The sequence below is a fragment of the Podarcis pityusensis genome (assembly GCF_964106645.2).
Source record: "Podarcis pityusensis genome assembly, chromosome: 11".
Taxonomy (NCBI): Eukaryota; Metazoa; Chordata; class Lepidosauria; order Squamata; family Lacertidae; genus Podarcis; species Podarcis pityusensis.
Window position 1 is genome coordinate 58,874,405 of NC_138036.1, and position 21,138 is coordinate 58,895,542.

At 45.4% G+C, this 21,138-nt stretch overlaps 1 protein-coding gene and 2 long non-coding RNA genes across 4 annotated transcripts; 1 reads left to right on the forward strand and 2 right to left on the reverse strand.

Annotated features, from left to right (window-relative positions):
- Positions 1 to 1,695: 1,695 nt before the first annotated feature.
- On the reverse strand, positions 1,696 to 4,148 carry LOC308458409. The gene is made up of 2 exons (XR_013977374.1): positions 3,049 to 4,148; positions 1,696 to 2,055 (listed from the first exon to the last, which is right to left on the reverse strand). It is a non-coding gene; the product is annotated as an uncharacterized lncRNA (long non-coding RNA).
- Positions 4,149 to 4,170: 22 nt separating this feature from the next.
- On the forward strand, positions 4,171 to 13,079 carry LOC308458415. Its single transcript, XR_013977381.1, has 3 exons — positions 4,171 to 4,199; positions 4,314 to 4,448; positions 12,947 to 13,079. It is a non-coding gene; the product is annotated as an uncharacterized lncRNA (long non-coding RNA).
- LOC308458192 (uncharacterized protein) lies at positions 8,947 to 20,725 on the reverse strand. Of its 2 annotated transcripts, XR_013977195.1 has the most exons (8): positions 15,038 to 15,839; positions 14,614 to 14,775; positions 14,446 to 14,550; positions 14,223 to 14,328; positions 13,918 to 13,980; positions 13,308 to 13,490; positions 12,026 to 13,218; positions 8,947 to 9,097 (listed from the first exon to the last, which is right to left on the reverse strand). XR_013977195.1 is itself a non-coding variant. In XM_080973031.1 (6 exons), exons 1-6 carry the CDS (start codon positions 17,883 to 17,885, stop codon positions 16,223 to 16,225), a joined length of 657 nt encoding a protein of 218 aa, XP_080829157.1. In that variant the 5' UTR covers positions 17,886 to 20,725; the 3' UTR covers positions 16,097 to 16,222. The 2 variants fall into 2 exon arrangements, 1 of the variants encoding a protein (XP_080829157.1); XM_080973031.1 differs by lacking the exons at positions 8,947 to 9,097; positions 12,026 to 13,218; positions 13,308 to 13,490; ... (3 more) ...; positions 14,614 to 14,775; positions 15,038 to 15,839 and adding exons at positions 16,097 to 16,231; positions 16,417 to 16,539; positions 16,665 to 16,779; ... (1 more) ...; positions 17,488 to 17,637; positions 17,769 to 20,725.
- Between the last annotated feature and the right edge of the window lie 413 nt (positions 20,726 to 21,138).

Below are 21,138 nucleotides of genomic sequence, written 5' to 3' on the forward strand. Positions count from 1 at the left end.
CTTCATTATCTAAACTCTTTTTTCCTCTGAAACCAGAAGTAAATTAAACTGGGAGAAAAATCCCTGTGGGGAGGGGTTACACAGAGGTAAATGACAGGGGGGCGGAAGGGAAAGGGTTCAGTTTTAGAAATACAGCTGCCTGTATTAACTGCTGTTTCCTAGCAGGAATGAGATTATTTTTGCAAATATACCAGCTAATAATGTCACCATTGAAACAAGCCAGTTTCACCAATGAAATTAGTGGTGCCTTGTACTTCTTAACATACAGGAGGAGCAGATTCTGATCAAATAATGTACCATTCTAATTTGTTTCCTGAATGTGAATAAGACAAAAACTAAATAAATCTGAGAATTATTTATATCTGTCATTGAAGCAAAGGGGAGCAGCTGTTGAATAGTGCCCAGTTAATTCTATCTAAGAGTTCCAGCTAGGAACAATATTGTCTCCAAATGAAGTAGCAAAGAGACTCTAGAAAAACATGAATTAAAGTGTTCAGAATTTGAGATTGGTCAGATAAATTGAGTCAACATCTTTTTCAACATCTGTTGCAGTAAGGCTTTTGACAAAGTCCCCCATGATATTCTCATGAGGAAGCTGGTAAAATGTGGGTTGGACAAGGTAACTGTTAGGTGGATTTGTAGCTGGTTGACTGACAGAACCCAAAGAGTACTCATTAATGGTTCCTTGTCATCCTGGAAAAAGCGTCAAGTGGGGTGCTGCAGGATTCTGTCCTGGGCCTGTTGTTGTTCAACATCTTTATAAATGACTTGGATGAAGGAATTGAGGGGATGCTCATCAAATTAGCAGATGACATCAGACTGGGAGGGGTTACTAATGCTGTAGAAGACAGAATCAGAATTCAAAATGACCTTAACAGATTGGAGAACTGAGCACAAGCTAACAAAATGAATTTCAATAGGGACAAATTAAAGGTTCTGCACTTAGGCAGGAAGAACCGGATGCAGAAATATAGGATGGGGGGCACCTGGCTTACTAGCGGTACATGTGAAAAGGATCTAGGGGTCTTGGTGGGCCACAAGCTTAACATGAGTCAACAGTGTGATGCAGCTGCAAAAAAAGCTAATGCTACTCTAGGCTTCATCAACAGAAGTCTAGTGTCTGGATCAAGGGAAGTAATAGTCTCACTCTATTCTGCCTTGGTCAGACGTGGAATACTGTGTCCAATTCTGGGCACCACAATTTAAAATGGATGTTTACAAGCTGGAACATGTGCAGAGGAGGGCAACCAAGATGATCAAGGGTCTGGAAATCAAGACTTATGAGCAGCGCTTGAAGGAGCTGGGTATGCTTAGCCTGGAGAAGAGGAGACTGAGAGGAGATATGAAAGCCATCTTCAAATATCTTAAGGGTTCCATCTTAAGGATGGAGAAGGGAACAAGCTTGTTTCCTCCAGCTCTGGAGGGTAGGACTCAAACCAATGGCTTCAAGTTGCAAGAAAGGAAACTCTGACTAAACATTTGGAAAAACTTTCTGACAGTAAGAGCTGTTCAGCAGTGCAAGAGACTCCCACGAGAGCTGGTGGACTCTAGTTCCTTGGAGGTTTTTAAACAGAGGTTGGATGGCCATCTGCCATGGACGCTTTAGCTGAGATTCCTGCATTGCAGGGGGTGGGACTAGATGATCCTTGGGGTCCCTTTCAACTCTAAGATTCTATGATTCTCTGAAGAAAGACATGTTTGGATTTTATTTTATTAGAAGTTTTAGCAAGCTATTAAAATACATTTTCTTACACACACAAGGTTTAAACCATTTGTCTTCTTAACATGAAGCTGCTTCTGGTATTTCAAATCCTGGACTGCAACAATCAACCTATCTCCTCCATCCTCTGTGTTAGAGCATCACCCTGATTATATTAGAGTTGCCAAAACATCCTGAAAGTTGCAGGGCTTTTTTAAATGAAATCACCGAAATGGTTGAGCTTTTAAAGGAGAGACACCTACATTATTGACAAACGCCAGAGTTGTTGAGCTCAGACATCAGTTCCGCCACTGAAATCCCAGCAATGTCCAGGAAAATCCAGGTGTATGGCAGTCCTAGATTATATGCAATAAATAAATGAATAAATAAGTTTTTGTCCAACGTTTCTGTCACTGGATGCTATGTGATAGTATTATTTCTTTGCATTTTGTATTGCTGAACACACACACAAGCAATGATTGAAACTTCATAAGAAATGTGTCTGTGTCTGTGTAAGTGTAAAGAAGTACAGTGGTAGATATTTTTACAGCATTTTCACAGCATTTGTGGCCTCAAGTTCTTCCTCAACGAGACCTTAAGAAATTCACTGGTTGTGCATTAAATTCTTTTGACCCACATCCAAAGGCAAGCTCATCCAGGCCCACATTGTGTCACCCACCTCCTGGTAAAGCAGCAAGGATCATAACAAAATTGGTACTGTACAGCTGCAGGTCACTTGTCCATACTGGCGCATCAGACTCAATTTATTATATGCCTTTGGGCATGAAGAGGTAGAGGTTTTTGTTCAGAAATCCTCCTTTCTAGAGAGAACAGCACTGACTGAACATAAATTCCTTCCCAAAGACCAGCTAGCCAATTGTCACAAAATGCAGCATTTTTCCAGGATGACATTTGAAGTTACAAATTGTATTTCTACCAGAGGTGGTATAGCACAAATGGTCATTTTGACTGAAATCCTGCACACACTTACTGTACCTGGAACTAAGATTGATTGTGTGCAATAGTATGGCAGTAAACATGCCAAGATTGTTCTGTGGGTTGTGCATACCTCAGTATTTCTTTTTCACTGCTGGTATGTCCATTGATATGCCTGTCATCGATAGAGCAGTCTGACTAGGAAAGGAGAACTTCCCTCTGCCTCATATTCACTACACATCAACCTGATTTTGGAGTCTGATGCTCAATTACAAATCACCAGAAAAGGGGACATTCATCACCAAAAAAGGACGGGAACTACTTTCATAAAATTTTAATATGCTAATTTATATGTATAAACGCAAATATACAAATGATTGCTACAATTTAAATTTAAGTACAACACATCTCACCATAGTGGGAAAGACTGTGGTCAGCTGAATTGTGTGCCTGCTCAGTCTGCTGTCAAGGTGGTCACTATTGATGGGCAAATTGAATACCCCTGGTCACCCCGCTTTTGGTTCCTTATATTTAAACTAGGCTTGGACAAGTCAGTCAATAAAAATGACTTTTTCAAATAAAGGACTGTCCTCTGACAGCCCTTCAGATACAGACCTGTCCTCTGTAAAGTAGGGCACGTGGCCACCCTATGGCTGAATGCAATGTGCGGGCCAGTTCAGGCCTAAAGGGTTGTACCCAACTAAGCCCTGCTCAGAGTAGACTCAATGAAATTACTGGGTCTAAGTTAGCCATGTCTGCTAAGTTCAGTGAGCCAGACACAACCCATTGACGCGCAGTGTAAATTAACACAGTGGTACCTCTGGATGCAAACAGGATCCGTTCCGGAGCCCTGTTCGCATCCTGAGTAGAACGTAAGACACGACTGCGCATCTGCACGTGTCGCGTTTTGCCGTTTCCACACATCCGCACGATGTAATTTTGAGCGTCTGCGCATGCGCGAGTGGCGAAACCCGGAAGTAACACACTCCATTACTTCCGGGTCGCTGCGGAGCGTAACTTGAAAACGCTCAACCTGAAGCACATTTAACCCAATGCATGACTGTAATGCCGTTTTTAAGTGAAAGAATAAGAGCTTTACTGAGTTAAAATAAACTTCTTCCTAAACAACATTGACTGAGATTACATACTGACTCTGCTCATAACTGAGGCAGACTGACTCTGACTGAAATCTTACAGAGAACACAGAGAGAAAATGGCTGCTACTTATAAGGAGAATGAGTCACATGTCAGAGTGACTCAACAGTTAGCAGTTAGGCCTGAATAACTTGACTAGGCCCAAATGATTGTGCAGTCCCAGCACTTCCCAGCCTGTTTATATTTCTGCTCTCCAGGTCTTTGGGGAGTGTCATGTGACAAAGACACATGAGAGCAGAAGCAGCAAAGCAGGCTGGGAAGTGCTGGGACTGCACAGTCATTTGGGCCTAGTCAAGTTATTCAGGCCTAACTGCCAACTGCTGAGTCACTCTGACATGTGACTTGGCAGCCATTTTCTCTCAGTAAGATTTCAGTCAGAGTCAGTCTGCCTCAGTTGTAAGCAGAGTCGGTATGTAATCTCAGTCAATGTTGTTTATGAAGAAGTTTATTTTAACTCAGCAAAGTTCTTATTCTTTCACTTTGAAACTCTGCATTATTAATTTCCGCCTCACGTCACCCACAGGGTCCAAAGTACCTGATGTTCATGGCTGGAGCTGTGAGGAATTGTGGGAAAGAGGACTCCCGTCATCTGGCTTGGGCTTATCAGAGTTGGTATCCAACAATACCTGCAAAGAGAATTTTGTATTAAGGAAGCAAGGTATTCATCCCAGACGAAGCCACCTTCATAATGCCAGGCCTGCTAGTAACCAACATACAGTGGTACCTCTGGTTAAGTACTCAATTCATTCCGGAGGTCCGTTCTTAACCTGAAACTGTTCTTAACCTGAAGCACCACTTTAGCTAATGGGGCCTCCCGCTGCTGCTGCTGCGCCACCGGAGCACAATTTCTGTTCTCATCCTGAAGCAAAGTTCTTAACCCGAGGTACTATTTCTGGGTTAGCGGAGTCTATAACGTGAAGTGTATTTAACCTGAAGTGTATGTCACCCGAGGTACCACTGTACTTCTTTTTCAAGCTTGAAGAGGACTCCAAGTCCTTTTCTAGGCCAGATCCCATCCCTTAACTATGAGGTTCCTTGTTCAAACATTAGAATCTCTGATAATGTTGACTATTCCTTCATGTTCACCACACTGGCCCATGGAAGTCAAACAACTTGCCATGCTAGCTGTCTCAACATAATCGCTAATGATTTAAACACCATGCCAAAAGTTTGCTCGGTTGTTACCTAGCTTGCAGGCGAGATGCATTTTTATTTATTTATTTAGATTTATTGCGGCCATTGGCCCATATCGAAAACAATACATCAGAATTTATCCATAAACAATACAATTTAAACAGTTCCAAGTTAAAACACCCTTATAAAACCAATTTTACTTTAGTTAAGTAAACACTATACACAATAAACTCCCTCTATGTAAACCGCAATTCCGATCCATCAGATTTTGGGGGGTATACGTCTTAGTTCTGGCACTTATTGATGGTTCTTAAGTTTAGCTAAGCTGTCAGAAACACACCGTGATCCATTTCTCCTCTTTTGAAATAAAACATTACTCAGATATCTAGCGATTGCAAGGGATCTACTTGTATCTTCATCGTTTAATAAGTATATTATTTGGGCTTCCTGAGGACTGTCCGCAATTCTCGATAAATATGGGGCCAGAAACTTGGACCGTGAAGCCGAATGTAATGGACAACAGAAGATTATATGATATAACGATTCTATAGATCCGCTTTTACAGTCACAGAGGAGTGAGATCTGTCCGTTGGAGAGTCTGTTACCCAACACGTTTGATGGGAAAGCATTAAATCTAGCCATTATAAAGGCATACCTGTGCGTCACCACAGATAAGGTAGTTAAGTAAGATGGAAGTTTCGTTGGTGGTGTTAAGCCAAGGTTTATCGGCGAACAGGTGCCACCACCTGTCGCAATATTAAATTGTAAATCCATCTCCTCTAATTTGTGGGTTATAATTCTTTTGGCCAAAGTTAAATCCAATTTTAATAGTTCAGATGGAGATAGTCCTAGGGACACAAGTTTCCCATGTATTATTTTTGCCCAGGGGCTAGGGAAGTCATCTCTCCAAAGGCATTGTATCAAGTGGAGATTTGGAAGTTTATGCCATAAAGCCAACCAGTAACAGAGGATGCATTTCCATAATGTGGTTTCTAGAGATGTAACATTTAGTTCCAGTCGTATAGCAGTATTGCTTACACACCTGGGTAATTTTAACAACCTTCTTAAAAGCTGGTTTTGGATTACCTCCAAATGGGTTAAATTTGCAAAGGACCCCCATAATGGGACTGCATATGCTATTGTTGCAATCACCTTTGCCTTGAAAACTTTTAACACTGATGGAATATGGAAAGCCCCATCTGAAAAGAAAAAACGCAATAGTGCATAGGAAAGGGCTTTAGCTCTGTTTAATACATATGCAACATGGACCTTCCAGCCCATGTTGTGTTGGAGAAAGACTCCCAAGTACTGAAATTTAAAGACTTGGTCAATAGCTTTTCCGTCTATTCTCCAGTTATAGGTTTTTCGACTCTTGGTGAAAATTAGGACTTTGGACTTAACATGGTTAATTGTAAGAAAATTTGATTTGCAGTAAACATCGAAGATTTTTAATGCCCTCCTAAGGCCGACTCTTGAAAAGGATAGGATCACTGCGTCGTCTGCGTAGAGTAGAAGGGGGCAACAATATTGGGCAAGACGGGGGGCGTGGATCGTTTCTTGAGCCTCTATCAGAGGCGCCCTCATATCACTTATAAATAGATTAAAAAGGGTCGGAGCAAGGATACATCCTTGGCGAACACCTCTATTGATAGCTACTGAGTGTGAGAGGTCGCCTGCCGGAGTGATTCTCACCCTAGCGGCCGATCCGTCATGCAATTTAGTTATTAGCCACAAAAGTCTTTTGTCTGTTCCCCATCGGGCTAATTTTCCCCAAAGCAATCCTCTGGGGATGCTGTCAAAAGCGGCCTTTAAATCAATAAAGGCCGCACAAAGTTGGCCTCTATTTGGGGAGGAGTATTTCCGGGCAAGGTGGTATAAAACTAAGACCTGATCAACCGCTGACTGATTCGGTCTAAAACCAGCCTGTTCAGGCCCAATCAGGTTGTTCTCTTCGGCCCACTTAGTAAGCTTAGTTAACAAGAACCGTGCATATATTTTCCCAATTAATGACAATAAACTGATATTCCTGTAGTTTCCCGGGTCATCTGTCGAGCCTTTTTTATGAATTGGAACAATAATCGCATCCTTCCATATTCTTGGTACCTTCCCACTGTTGTTTACGGCATCAAAGGTAGCGGCCAAGATTTTCGCCCACCAGTCAGCATGAAGTTTTATAGCTTCTGCCAGGACTAGATCAGGACCGGGGGCTTTTCCGATTTTAAGATTAGAAATAAGTCCGTGGATTTCTTCCGGGTCAGTGGGTGGCCAAAGAGGGAGCTGCTCATAGACTCCATCGATTGTATTAATATTAAAGTCTGGTAAGGCAAAATAATTCCTTAGAAAGGATTCCCAAATTGGGGCAGGAATAACTGTTAAGGGGTATCTTTTAGATTTTCTGTTAACCAACAGCCAGAATTTTCGGGAATTACGGGTACTTGAGGCAGCTATAAGTGCTTGCCAGCGGTTCAATTGCCATTCCTGTTTGGCCTTTTTCTGCACATATTTGTAAGCAGATTTTGCCTGGTAGTACTCCTTGGGAAGCGTAATCGCCCCTGAGGATTTGTAATCATTATAAATAGCACAAAGATGTTGTTTGGCTTGTTTGCAATTACGGTTAAACCACGGTGCACCTATCTTGGGGTGGGCCCAATTTGCCTGGTGGGTTGGGACAGAAAAGAATGACGTGAGGTCATTCAACAGATTGGCAAATAGATTAATAGTTTGATCGTGATCATGTGAAGTTATGCCAAGGGCTGAATAGGTTTGTATAATCTCCTGCTGAAAAAATTCAGAATATTTTTGAGCCTGCGTTACAGACCACTTTATACCCTTCACTCGTAATGTCGTATTAGTACCCTCTGCCGGGTTTTCTGCATTAGTATCTAATTGAGTTAGATGACCGAGCTCGTCCCCGTGCCAGTCTAGGTCAAACGTAGCAGCAAGTGGAAGGTGATCACTATAGTGAATATTGCCAATCTTAAAAGAGAGAGCTTTCGAAATCAGGTCACTCGAGGCTAAAAGGTAATCTAGTACACTGTTTGATTTTATGCCTAGGTGGGTATACTCCCCCGGTATATCAGGAGGGCAGCAGCCATTCAGGGGTTCTAAGTTTAAGCGAATAGCCATCTGGTAAAGAAGTACTCCAGCCTCGTTTACTTTAGAGTCTTTTGAGGCTCTCCCTAAGGCATGTCTCAAATCATAATTGTCAAGGCATGGAGCAGTCCACCATTTTGCTTTAGTTAAATCAGCCCAATTTGCTGCTATACGTGCGTTGAAGTCACCACCAATTAAGAATTGGCTATTGGCATATTTGACTCGGCATGATACTAAATGATCTTCTAATATTTCCCATCTATCATGCAGTTCAAGGGACGAACCCCCTGGCGGGAGGTAAACATTAGAGATTAGCAGTGATACTTTTCCCCCCGACATCAACCCGGATAAAACATAAGGGGGAGCAGTCAAAACCAGTGAAAATTTGAAATGCAGCTTCAGTGAGATACCATTTGGAGAGAACTGAGGAGGAAGTGGGGCAGGATGCTGAAAAGGGACAGTTGTGAACATCCCCATCTCTGAGCGGCAGGCGACTCCAGGGCTGCCTGCGCTTAGCCTGGGTTCAGTTTCCTTGGAAAGAAGACGGGGGTTTCTTTGGGATATTAGGCTTTGCTTGCACATAGATGCTAACATAGATGCTAGGATGAAGCGTTTCATGGCAGTAATCCTTCAACCGATCTTGCTTCCCCATTAGCTTCCCAGGGTTGGCCCAGGCCAAAGCTCTGGGTCCAGCTCAGAGCAAAGACAATCTCCTGCCTCTCCAGATTCCAGCATCTCTATGCCTCTATGTCTCCATCTTGGGATGACGGGGCATCACTCCAGGGAAGTGTGTAGAGATTTCCCTTACTAGCTTACTTTTCACAAACCAAAAGACCTATTTCTCTTTTTAACAAAAATATTATTTATTCATTTTTTACAAAATGATTTTTTACACATTTTAACATAAACCATAAGATCCATATTTACCCTTTAAAAAAAAAATATTTTTAATAAAATAATTACAATTATAAAGAAATAAAGTGATGGGAAGGGGGGAAATGAGGGGGGGAAAGAACAAAGATGTTTATAAAAAAGAAGGAACAAAAATAATATACAAAGTACTATCTAGCATAGTGTTACCTAGAATCATAGACTAGAATCATAGAATCATAGAGTTGGAAGAGACTACAAGGGCCATCGAGTCCAACCCCCTGCCAAGCAGGAAACACCATCAGAGCACTCCTGACATATGGTTGTCAAGCCTCTGCTTAAAGACCTCCAAAGAAGGAGACTCCACCACATTCCTTGGCAGGAAATTCCACTGTCGAACAGCTCTTACTGTCAGGAAGTTCTTCCTAATGTTTAGGTGGAATCTTCTTTCTTGTAGTTTGGATCCATTGCTCCGTGTCCGCTTCTCTGGAGCAGCAGAAAACAACCTTTCTCCCTCCTCTATGTGACATCCTTTTATATATTTGAACATGGCTATCATATCACCCCTTAACCTCCTCTTCTCCAGGCTAAACATGCCCAGCTCCCTTAGCCGTTCCTCATAAGGCATCGTTTCCAGGCCTTTGACCATTTTGGTTGACCTCCTCTGGACACGTTCCAGTTTGTCAGTGTCCTTCTTGAACTGAACTAGCCAAGTATTCTTGTACTATCTCCTTAGTTATTCTGGGCTGTGTTTCCTCTGCTGAATCATTTGCTCCAAATTCTTCAGGTCGGGCATTGTTTTCTTTATCGGAGAAGACTGAGGCAAAGAAGGCATTGAGGAGTTCAGCCCTTTCTGTGTCCCCTGTTTGCATTTCACCATCTTCTCCTCTGAGTGACCCCACTGTTTCTTTGTTCTTCCTTTTGCTACGAACATACCCATAAAAGCCTTTTTTTGTTGCTTTTAACCTCTCTAGCAAGCCTGAGTTCATTCTGTGCTTTAGCCTTTCTGACTTTGTGTCTACACGTGCTGGCTATTTGTTTGAATTCCTCTTTGGTGGTTTCCCCCCTTTTCCATTTTTTGTACACATCCTTTTTTAATCTTAACTCAGTTAAAAGTTCTTTAGATAGCCACCCTGGCTTCTTTAGGCACCTTCCATGTTTCTGTCTCATTGGTATTGCCTGACGTTGTGCTTTTAGTATCTCCCTCTTAACAAACTCCCAGCCATCATGAACTCCCTTTCCTTTTAGTATTACTGTCCATGGGATCTCAAACAGCACTTCCCTAAGTTTTATGAAGTCGGCTTCCTTAAAGTCAAGAAATTGAGTCCTAGTATGCTTGGCTGCTCCTTTCCGCTGTATAGTAAACTTCAGAAGAGCATGATCACTCGCGCCTAATGATCCTTCCACTTCTATCCCACTAACCAGGTCATCAACATTGGTTAGGACCAGATCTAAAATGGCTGTTCCTCTTGTTGCTTCTCCCACTTTCTGGACAATGAAGTTGTCTGCAAGGCCAGTGAGGAATCTGTTTGACCTTATGCTCTTGGCTGAGTTTGACATCCAACAAATATCCGGGTAATTGAAGTCCCCCATTACTACTATCTCCCTTCCTTTTGCATGCTTGGCCATCTGTTCCAGGAAGGCATCATCTATGTCCTCCGTTTGGCTTGGGGATCTATAGTAAACTCCCACAATGAGGTCACTGTTATTCTTCTCTCCCTTAATTTTGACCCAAATGCTCTCACTTTGGCTTTGAGGTTCTAAATCTTGGATCTCTTCACAGGTATACAGATCCCTGACATATAACGCCACTCCTCCTCCTTTCTTGTCTGGTCTGTTTCTCTGAAATAGATTGTATCCCCCCATTATTACATTCCAATCGTGGGACTTATCCCACCAGGTTTCAGTGATGCCTATTATGTCATATTTAGTTTGCTGTACCAAGAGCTCAAGCTCATCTTGTTTATTTCCCATGCTTTGTGCATTAGTGTACAGACATTGAAGTCCATTAATCATTCCCCCGTGTCTCTTATTTAAGGATTTTTTCCTCCCACCACTAGGTCTGCGTGCTGTTTGCTCCATTTGGTCTACGACATTTGGATGATCATCTTCATCAATTGATAGACTCCTACCTTTAGGAGCACTGTCTCCCTCCCCCACATTAGTCAGTTTAAAGCCCTCCTGATGAGGTTTCTGAGATTTTTGGCAAAAATATTTCTCCCAACCGTTGTGAGGTGCAGCCCATCGCTTGCCAGAAGTCCATGTTCAAGAAACTGCAGTCCGTGATCTAAGAATCCAAACCGTTCCTGTTTACACCATTTGCGAAGCCAGCTGTTCACTTCCACTATTTTCCCCTCTCTCCCTGGGCCACGTCGTTCAACTGGGAGGACAGATGAGATGACAATTTGTGCATTTAATTGCTTCAATTTCCTGCCCAGAGCCTCATAGTCTTTTGATCTTCTGGAGGCTATTGCTTGCAGTGTCATTGGTTCCCACATGAACCAAGAGGAAGGGGTATTTGTCAGTGGGTTTTATGATTCCTTGCAGTCGTTCAGTTACATCTTGGATCTTAGCCCCGGGGAGACAGCACACTTCCCGAGACATCTTGTCAGGCCCACAGATCACTGCTTCTGTTCCCCTCAGTAGGGAATCCCCTATCACCACTACACGCCTCCTCTTAGGTTTGGTCGGGGTTCTTCCGTGAGCTGTCCGTTCCAAGGTCGCCTGCACATTCCCTGAGGACTGACTTTGCTGCTCGTCTTCATATACCTGATCGACTGTAATGAGGGAGAGATCCTCAAATGGAGTCTGCTCTTCGTCTTCCATGCTAGGGGAGAGGACCTCAAAGCGATTGTGTATTTGTAAACAATCAGAGCGAACCCTGGGCCTCCTACTTCTTTGAGTCACGTTTCTCCATATATCTGGCTCCTGTGTTGGTGAACTAGCCTCCTTCTCAGGGGAGTCCCCTGTCTCCTCCTTGGTGGAGACGGTGTGCTCTGTTGCTTCCAAGAAGAGCTCCAGCTCTCTAATTCTTTGGAGCGTAGCTACACGTTCCTCCAGTTGCTGGACTTTGTCTTTTAAGAGGGCAATCAACATGCAATTGCTGCAGGTAAAGCTGCCTGCAACCTTTGGCAAGACCTATCCTTGAATGCTCCATATTTTGCCTATACTATTCTATACATCCATTTTAACCTATCTATCTCACTAAAAAAAAGTCCTGTTTGCTGTTTTAAGTCCTGAAAGAGTCAATAAAAAGTGTCCAGTCCTCAAATTCACTGCTAGATGGAGGGTCGATGTTGCACGTGTTGTCTTCAGGGCAGCTCCTTTCCCAGCTGATGACATTCTTGCGGGGGTCTTCTTTTCTCCGGAGGTCTCCCCCCAGGCTCCAGCAGATAGGCCGCTGTTTCCCATCACGGTTTTGTTCCATGCAGGAAAGAGAGAAAAGAGATTATGTTAGAAAGGGTATTAAATCTCATGAATGTTAGTCCCTCTAGTTGCCCCCAACATAATCCCCGCTGTTGGTGGAAAAAAAAAATTAAAAAGGGGGAGGTGTTTTCTAACAAAGAAATGGAAGAAAGGTACTGCTGGGGGGTTGCCTGCCACCCCTCACTCAAGAGGACGGCGGAGAGTCCTGCAAGGAACCGGACCCTGGGCGTACACCAGCAACTGGGGGGGCCTGCCTGTCCTGGGGGCGGGACCCCTAACAAAGGGGAAACAACAAAGATAAGATTGTCCCTTTGGGGGCGGCACTTAGGGGGTGGGACCAGATCATGGGCCAGCCCCCTTGTGTTAACATGACTGTTTTAACAAAGATGGGGTTTTATCTTGGGTGGGTGCTGTTTGATTTGCAGGGCGGGGTTCTAAATGGTTGTTAAACGTGATATGTTGATTTAGATTTTGTATTTGTGGGCTGGAGTGTTGTTTTCAGGGCTTTTGTATTGTTTATTTGTTGTGCATATGTTTTTTATCATTTTTATTTTTATTATGTTCTGATATTTTTATCATGAATTTTGTGCAGTGATTATTTTTATTATGTATTTTGTGCTTCGTATACTGCAGCTTGGTGTTGTGAACCACCCTGAGATTCAAAATCCATCAATAAAAACAACAATCAAGAACAACATCAACAAGAAACACAACAACAACAAAAAGGTTTCCTACCGCTATGTATGGAGGGTCGTGAGGGCAGCACCACTCCTCTTGGTCGATCCTGATGGCGTTGATGTTCCTGGTGCTGGTCCAGACTGGATCCCGCAGAGAGCAGAAGATGGAATCTCTGCAGCACAACTCTGATGTTCACGTTGCCTTGGCCTCGCGCTACTGCGGATGTTCTGCCAGGAGGAAAAAGGGGCTCCTTGAGAAACGTCACATCCAAACAGCCCACCAGATATCCAAATAGCCCACCAGATGCCTCATTCACCTGGCATGCAGCTCAGGAAGTCCTGCGGGTAAGGTTCCCTGTGAACACAGCGGAGCAGCCTCCTCACAAGGCGCTGGACCCTGCCTTTCTGCCGATGTTTACAGGCCCGCTGCATGATGTTCAGGCAGCTCCTCCCTGTCCTCCTGAGCCCTTCTTCCTCATGCTGCTGCATCTCTTCCAGCCCTGAGTGGCAAGGGAGAAAGGTTGAGCAAGGTGGAGATGCATAGGAAAAGAGCCATCCTCAAAAATATTAAGACAGCCATCGGGTGGCCCCAGCAATCGGGCCGGGGAGGTGCGCTGGTTGTAGGTTGAGATGCAGGAGTCCACAGGGTATCCACCCCAACCAGGACACAAGCAGTGGTGGTTCCCCTTGAGGAAGAGGAATCAGCTTTTCACAAGGCAAAAACTTGCAAAGCACCCCCACCAGAGCTCCTCCCAGGACCAGGGTGTGGGGTAGGGGAATATTTGTGTGTGAGAGAGGGCATTCCAATCCTCTTTGCATGTTCATCTTGTGGCACCTCTGTCTGCACATACATCTGGGAATCTGCCTTCCCCTAAAGCCCTTTCTCAGCAGAAGCATCCCTCCCTGGCCTCTCTACATCTCACTTACATGTGCCATAGGATGCCATGTCTTGGCTCTGGATGAAACTGGCATCCCGGGAAGCCAGATGACCTAGAGAGACAGGGCAAGAAAAGGGACATCATCTCGGTGCAAAGCAGTGGAGGCAGAGGCAGCTTGACAGGTATGCTCTGATGCGTCTAGAGGCCTCCACCCTCATGGAGCAGTCAGAGCAAGATCTGGGCGCAGATGGACCCCTATCTAGCAAGCGGCCTGGGGACATGCCCATCCTCCCTGCCATTGTTTCCAAGACGTTTCTGTCCATCCCTACCAGGGAAGGACGTTACTTGACTTACCCAGAAGCAGAGCTGCCACCCTGGAGACTGCTGGCAGCCTGTTGGCAGACGGCTTTGTACATGTCAAGGCAGCACTCCGAAGGATGTTCTTGCTGAAGGTCTTGCTCTGTTGGCAAAGACAAAGGAGAAGTGGCATCAGACAGGCTTGAGAGTGCAGTAGAAGAGCCTTGCACCCCCAAGGACATCCCTGGGCAAAGCTGCCAACAAAGCAGAGGGACCTTACCAGATGCTTGGCAGCCTGGTGGAGAACAAAGTGGAGGCTAAATTTGTTGGGATGCGCCCACCACTTGACTTGTGGGGCTAGATGGGAAAGAGCCCTCCTCGGAATCTCGGAAGCTCCTGAGAACAATCCCTCCTTCCTACTGTGTAAGTCAACCTCCTTGGCCCTCACCTTGGCCACCTCATCCTCGTCTTCGAGGTGAATGAGGACGACGACCAGTTCATGAATGGCTTCTTCTTCTGTTGTTGTTGTTATGGGAAGCCTTTGGTCTCTCACCCAGCCCCGAAGCAGCCCCAGATGTTGGATGGCTGAGGCCCGGACAGAGTCTTCCTCCTGTAGGCAGAAAACATCAGAGATTGTGTTTCTCATCAGAGCAGTTTCCTTTCGCCTGCCCACCGGGGTGTTTTGAGGCTGCTCAGCCCCCTATCCTCCTCCCCCTGTGTTTTCCAGGCAGGCTTCCAAGAGAAGGTGCTCCAGAGGAACACCCTCCTGAAGCCAGAAGATCTCCACTGCATGCCAGTCTAAACACCACCCTTCCTCTTCCAAAGCATTCCTCCTCCACCGTGTGTGATGTCATGTGTTCCCTAATACTCACATGGGCAGCCAGACCGCAGTAGGTTGCCGCCAGCATCTTCATCTCTTCCTCTCCCAGCTCCCTGGAGAGGTAGGCTTGGTCTACCAGGTGCATCAAGTCTGGGAGGACATCGGCGTCTGCACAAGGGAGGGAATCCAGCAGCAACAGCCGCAGAAGCGAAGGGTCCTACACAAAAGAGAGCATCTTTTCAAAGGTCTGAAAGGCCCCACGTTTTTTCTTTTAGCACAGGCCCTTCAGCATTATGTCAGCAAAAGAGAGCTGGGCCATGAATAGAAATGGGATCTGTACCCCCCTCCCTCCCTCTGAGCATCACTTGCCATGTCAGAGTCCAGAAGCAGGGATATCCCTCTGACGCTGAGCTTCCGGACTTGCAGGTGGTCATGTTCCAGCCAGGTGAGGAGCTGCTCCAGTGTATTCTCACAGGGATAGATCTGCAGACAGCAGCTGAGCAGCTAAAGAGGCCCAAAGAGAAAGAAACTCTTCAGTGATGAGAGGCTGAGGCAGGTTCTCTTTTTATCCACCATCTGTAGTTCTGCACAGAGCAAAGCCACTGAAGTGAATGGACCCACGTTTGTCATGGACATCAAATCCAATGGGTCTACTCTGAGGAACACTAAAACAGGCAACAGTCCTTAGGCTCAAAGTAGCCTTGACAAAAGCCACAGAATATGGAATCTAAAGACAGCTGCAAGGTCCAAATTCTGATGAAGGCTGGTTGGGGAACCAAGGACACAAAGGGAGCCGAAGAACACAAAGCCCAACCCTCGGCAGAAACCAAGCCAGGGTCTCCTTGCTGCACGCATTTCCTCCCGCGTTAGTCCCCCTCACCTCGATGTAGATAGCTGCCGCTACTTGTGGCATTCCGGCAAACTCCTGGTCCTTGAGAGCAGCAGTGATGTTTTCTACCATGGAAGGGATCCACCAGCGTCGCTTTCCGACAGCTCTGAAATGGAGAAGCAGATATTGGTAAGGAAGGGAGAGACACCGCAGGAAGCAAACAGGGGCACAGTCCGATCCTGTGCCTTCAACTCTGTTTGCCAGACCATTGGAAGGTCACCCTGTTCTTCCTCTTGCCTCACCATGGCAGACAACCCCTGGCTGAAATTCTCCGGGCAGAAAAGTTGGTCTATGATGGCCGTCTCTACTTCCTCTCCAGTGGTGCCGAGAAGGAGGTACAGAACTTCCTTAGCCCCTCTGTAACAAAGGCAAGACCAGTTTTACCAGGAGGGTCATTGCCACACACTCACATTCCTTCCCCATCCTTCCTCCCTAGCAGCCGCCTGAAGGAGAGCCTCCCCTAGAAAACCAAGTTGGACTGGAAACCCCCAGAGGCTGAAGGGAAAACGACTCCATTGGCCCCTTTGCAACACACTACTCACCCAAGGAATTCCTGGTCGTAGTGGAAGTTGACAACCATCCCCAGGAGAGCGATCAGCAGCTGTGGGAAATTCCGGCGCACAGCTGCCTTGTATTCCTCTATCCTGAGGATAGCGTGGAACAGGCTGGTGAGATGTTGTTGTAGAAGAGAGGGGTGCAAGTCACTTTCCCTGCTTTTCTGCAGAATACAGAAACCCCTTGATATTACCCTGGGAAGAAGGAAGCCAGAAAGCAGGTGGTTCGTTCTTACCACTTGGGTGGCAGATTCTGCCAAGGGGCTTTGGTAAAGCTGCTCGGCCATGAGATGGAGCAGTTGTTCTTGGTTGGCCGATTCCAAAACCTCCTTCCATACACTCTCGCAGTCTCTGTGAATGCAAAAACAAGAGCAATGGTCAGATTCAAGTCTTCTGCTTGCTGCCATGCTCCAGAGAGAGGAAATGGCAGCAAGGGCTTTCTGAGCAAGCCCTGCAGCTTGCCAACCTTCCCCTTAGCCCAGTAGAACCTGGAGGGCTCCATACCCAAAGGGAAACTGGAGGAGGTATTCAACCACTTTCACCAGGTGGTGGTGTGACAAGATGGAGAAAGTGAAGACGGCCATGTTTCTGCCCTCCACTGTAGGCCCCTGGGTGATTTTGTAGAAGGCCTCCAGCAGCACCTCCACCTGTCAGAGAAAAGGAGAAGGTTGCTTGGAGAGTACAAGGAAGCGGGGCTGTCTGCAGGCGGATCCCTCCATCCCTCATAGAAAGAGGGACCCTTGACCTGTGCCACCACAGCCATCTTCCTTCAAAGGTACCAATCAGGGTCCTTGGGAGTATTGGACACAGGCAGCTCCAGGGAACCAGTTCCCCTCTCCATTGTGGGCCAAGAGAAAAGCTTACCAGTCTGCTCCCAGGAGGAGGAGGATTCCCCATTCCTGAACCCATGTTTCTCAGGACCCTTGGCTGAGCTTCTTGTCCTGACATTGCCAGGGCCCTCTCAACAAACATGAGCCCTGGCCACCCAATAGCATTAGGTTGCCTCCCCTACACCAAAGCGGAGATTCTTCTTCTCTCCTACCTTTGAAGACACCTTACCTCTACTGCTTTGCCACTAAACTGCTTGATGAACTCTTGCAGCAGGTGGGAGATGTCCAAGGGGTCGAAGCTGCTCTCAAGAACCATGTTGCTGGCCAGGAAGCACATGGCCTCCAAGAGCTGCTCCGCAGGGAGAAAGGCGCCAAAGACCTGAAGCAAGAGAGGAAGGTCAGAGATGCCCACAGGGCAGGGCTGGGGAGCAGAAAGCCCAGGTGCTTTCTCTGCGGAACCCAGAACATGTGGCTTAAGAGACCGCTGTGCCTTGTGTAACAGCGACTTACCCTGGCAAGAGAGTAGCAGTCATTGATGAACAATTCAGGAACCGGTCCTCCAGTGGAATTGAGGACCTTCTGAGCTCTGATGATGAGTGTTTGGTTCCTTGACATCCGTGCCAGCATCTCTGCAAAGGAAAGCCAAAGTTAGTTCGGGTCTTGCTCACCCCACCCCATGCTGCGATGCATTCTTCCAGTCTTACCCTCGTTGTGCCGCAGGATGGGCAGAAGATGGCAGAGGGCCTCTGCTGCCTGCACTCCAGGTCTGGATCCAATGCACACAGACAGGAAATCCCCACCAGTTGGCCAAGGGAGGATGCAGGAAGCACTACCGATGGCTGAGAAGAAACCCAGAGAAGGGACTGATAAGAGAAGCAATCCTTCATCATTTTTCATAAAACATTTTTATTAAATCTTCAAAACATTTAGCATCCTATACAGAAAATATCAATTTCTTTTTGACTTCCCACCCCTCTTTTCCTGATGTTTGCTTTTTACTTCTTTTATCAGCTGTTTTACTCACTAGGATTCATTTTGCTATGGCCCAGCTCTGTTCTTAAAATTGAGTATGTGCTGGGATGCCTGATTGTCCCTTGGGCACCTTGCAGGGTGGGCCTAGAAGGAGCAGCCTGAAGGCTTTGACATCCCTGCATGGTTGCAATGCTTTGCTTCAGTAACTCACATATTCCTAGATCTTCTGCAGGAGGTTGGAAAGCTCTCGGAGCACCTTCCTTCGGACCATCTTCTTCCCACTCTTCATCGTGGTGACGACATCTGTAAGTCTGGCCTTCAGCTGGTCCTTGCTGAAGCCTTCGGGAGGAACATCAGCCGCATCCGGTGAACCTGTGGTTGGGATGCTGAGGGGAGAGAGGAGTAGCACTCGTGTAAAAAGGTTTTATTGCCTCCCATCCTTCAAAGACCCCATAGAAATGGATGGGGGGGGGGGCTTTTGAAAGCAATTGATGATTGGGGGGAGGGGATTAGCACAGCATTACCTTGGAGGAAGATCCTCCCCTTCTTCCAGGCTGATTTCTGATATTTGATCCTCGTCGAAATCAATTCCCTGTCCACGAGAAAAGAGAAACAGGAACGTCAGAATGTGAGGAGTGGATCAGACCCATTCATGTTTTTGTGTTGATCAGGAAAGTGCAGGCAAGGTAGGTTGGGAAAGAAACTGAAAATCTCTGTCCTCAATTTCCTTAGAGGCCTTATTCATCCATTCATTCCTTTAGAGCATTTGTACCCCTCTCCTAAGCCAAAAAGACTCCAAGAGAGCCTTCCATGAAATCAAATGCAAGAAACTCCCTAATCGCAGCCTTCTATTGTAACAAACAATCTGACCAAGAGAAATACAACACACAAGGAAAGGGGGCAAGGAGGGCAGAGGAAAAGACAACTCACAAGCTCAGACCCCAGGGTCTAGAATGCTGTTCTCATATCTCCCACTGAGGCAGCCTGATGAAATGGCTGCTGCCACATGACAGTTGGGGGACAGGTGGGCAGCAGGGCTCCCTGCATCAGCTCTGCAGAAAAACCAGATCCATCCGGCACCCCCTTCCCACACTCTTTTCTTCTTCTGTTTTTCCCTTTCCCTCCAAACTATAGTACAAAGATAACATCCAGCATATGTAGAAATAGAAATGAAGCCTCTCCCAGATTCACATGTACATAAATCAGAAGGAATCCTCTGTTCAAAATAATATTCAATCGACTGCAATATAGAACACTAAATTTTCCTTTTCGGCATTCCTTCTCCCCTTCCTACAACTTGGGCAAAGCTCAACCCTTTCTTTGACTTTGGATAGCTCTTTGCCAAACTTGGTGAGACCATTAATCTAGGTTCTAGAGTTAAGTCCTCTGGCCATGGCAGCCTCCACTTACCTCCAGGAATCTTTGGGACGCCATCTTCTAATGTAGTGACTGAGCGAAGGTCACTACAGGCCACCACTGCAAACCTCGAGATGCAGAGGATGCAGGAACCTCAGTTCAAATGGTCACAAGTTCCATTGCTAGGCAACGGCCCTTGAGAACATGGAATTCCTGGCCTCAGTGCCAAGGTTCTAGGAGAGTCCGTGTGGCCTAGTAGACCTCATGATTAGACCTTATGGATAAGTTAGCTAGCTAAATGGATACTTTTGTGCCAATCTCAATAATGGTGGAATTTAATTGATAGGATGTTGTTTTGTTAACTGGCTAATGTGAAGATAAATGCTATGATTTCTGAAATGTTTTAATAATGGATTTCATACAGTATGCTTATGCCATTTTATATACCTTTGATCTATTGTTGTATTGATGTTTGTGTCGTAATGTTATTGTGAACTGCATTGAACATTGCTGGGAAAGCAGCATATAAACAAACTTGATAATGATAAAATATAATATAATGATAAATCTGTATTTTACATAAAAGCTGCCGAGGCTGAGATTGACTTGCCCATGGCCACACAAAGGTTCCATGTAATTCAACCTGGTTCTCCCATATGCAAAGCTATCACTATCCACTGCCTCCAAAATTGGAACATTAAAGCCCACACTTCCTGTTGTCGGTGGTTCATTTGAAATGATTCATGCATTGTAGTCATTAAAAAAAAGTTTGAAGGGTAAAGCTAAGATGCTGAAAAGCAGGAGAAAATTGCACAGATTTCTTATCCTTCATTTGAGTGAATGTGTATGTTTTTTGATCATCTTGAGAGAAAACTGTTGACCACATGTGTTGAAATACAAGGCACACCATATGGCTGAAAGCATTTCCTTGTGGCTGTTTACATCTTCACACTAGTTGTCTCTAGCTTTTACCTGAACTTTCCCTGAAAAACTAATGTGGTAGCATTTTCACAAGACAGAGACGGTGAGTCAGGCCTCTTTTAATCACGTTGATTGCCCAGTTTGTCATATGCCAAACTTCTGTTCTTATCCTCAAGAATAAAATTATGTTGTTATTGTAGCAGTTCTCCTTTCTGCACTGACTGTAAAACAGTACGCTCTAGTGGTAGAACACACACACACACACACCAGTTGAGACTGAGTATTTTGACGTAAGACTAGTTCACACATACAGGGCAAATCTGCCCATTTTAGTTTCTCTTAGTTTTTCATTTTTCAGACACAGGCAGTCTGGAGGGAGAGACTTATGCTATGCGTGAATGACCCTCAAAGGTGGACACAATGAGGCAAAATACTTGTTTTAAAACAAGAACAGTTTTAAACAGTTTTAAAACAAGAACAATGGGAGTTGTTCCACTGGTGTCAAGGTTCATCTTCATGTAACAAGAAACCTACACAAAAAGAGCAGGATGATGGAAGCTTCTAAATGCCTAGCAAATGCTTGTGTTTTCATACTGAAATGCCCTCAGCTTTTGGGAGCCCTGACTAAATG

What these genes read in the sequence shown, in the direction of transcription:
- LOC308458192 (XM_080973031.1), bottom strand. Translation starts at nt 17,885, where the DNA reads ATGCTGGCACGGATGTCAAGGAACCAAACACTCATCATCAGAGCTCAG. An exon ending in TTAGTGGCAAAGCAGTAGAG is followed by an intron (nt 17,076 to 17,487) that starts GTAAGGTGTCTT and finishes TTTCTCTGACAG; the next exon opens with GTGGAGGTGCTGCTGGAGGC. An exon ending in CAGAATCTGCCACCCAAGTG is followed by an intron (nt 16,540 to 16,664) that starts GTAAGAACGAAC and finishes ACATCTCACCAG; the next exon opens with CCTGTTCCACGCTATCCTCA.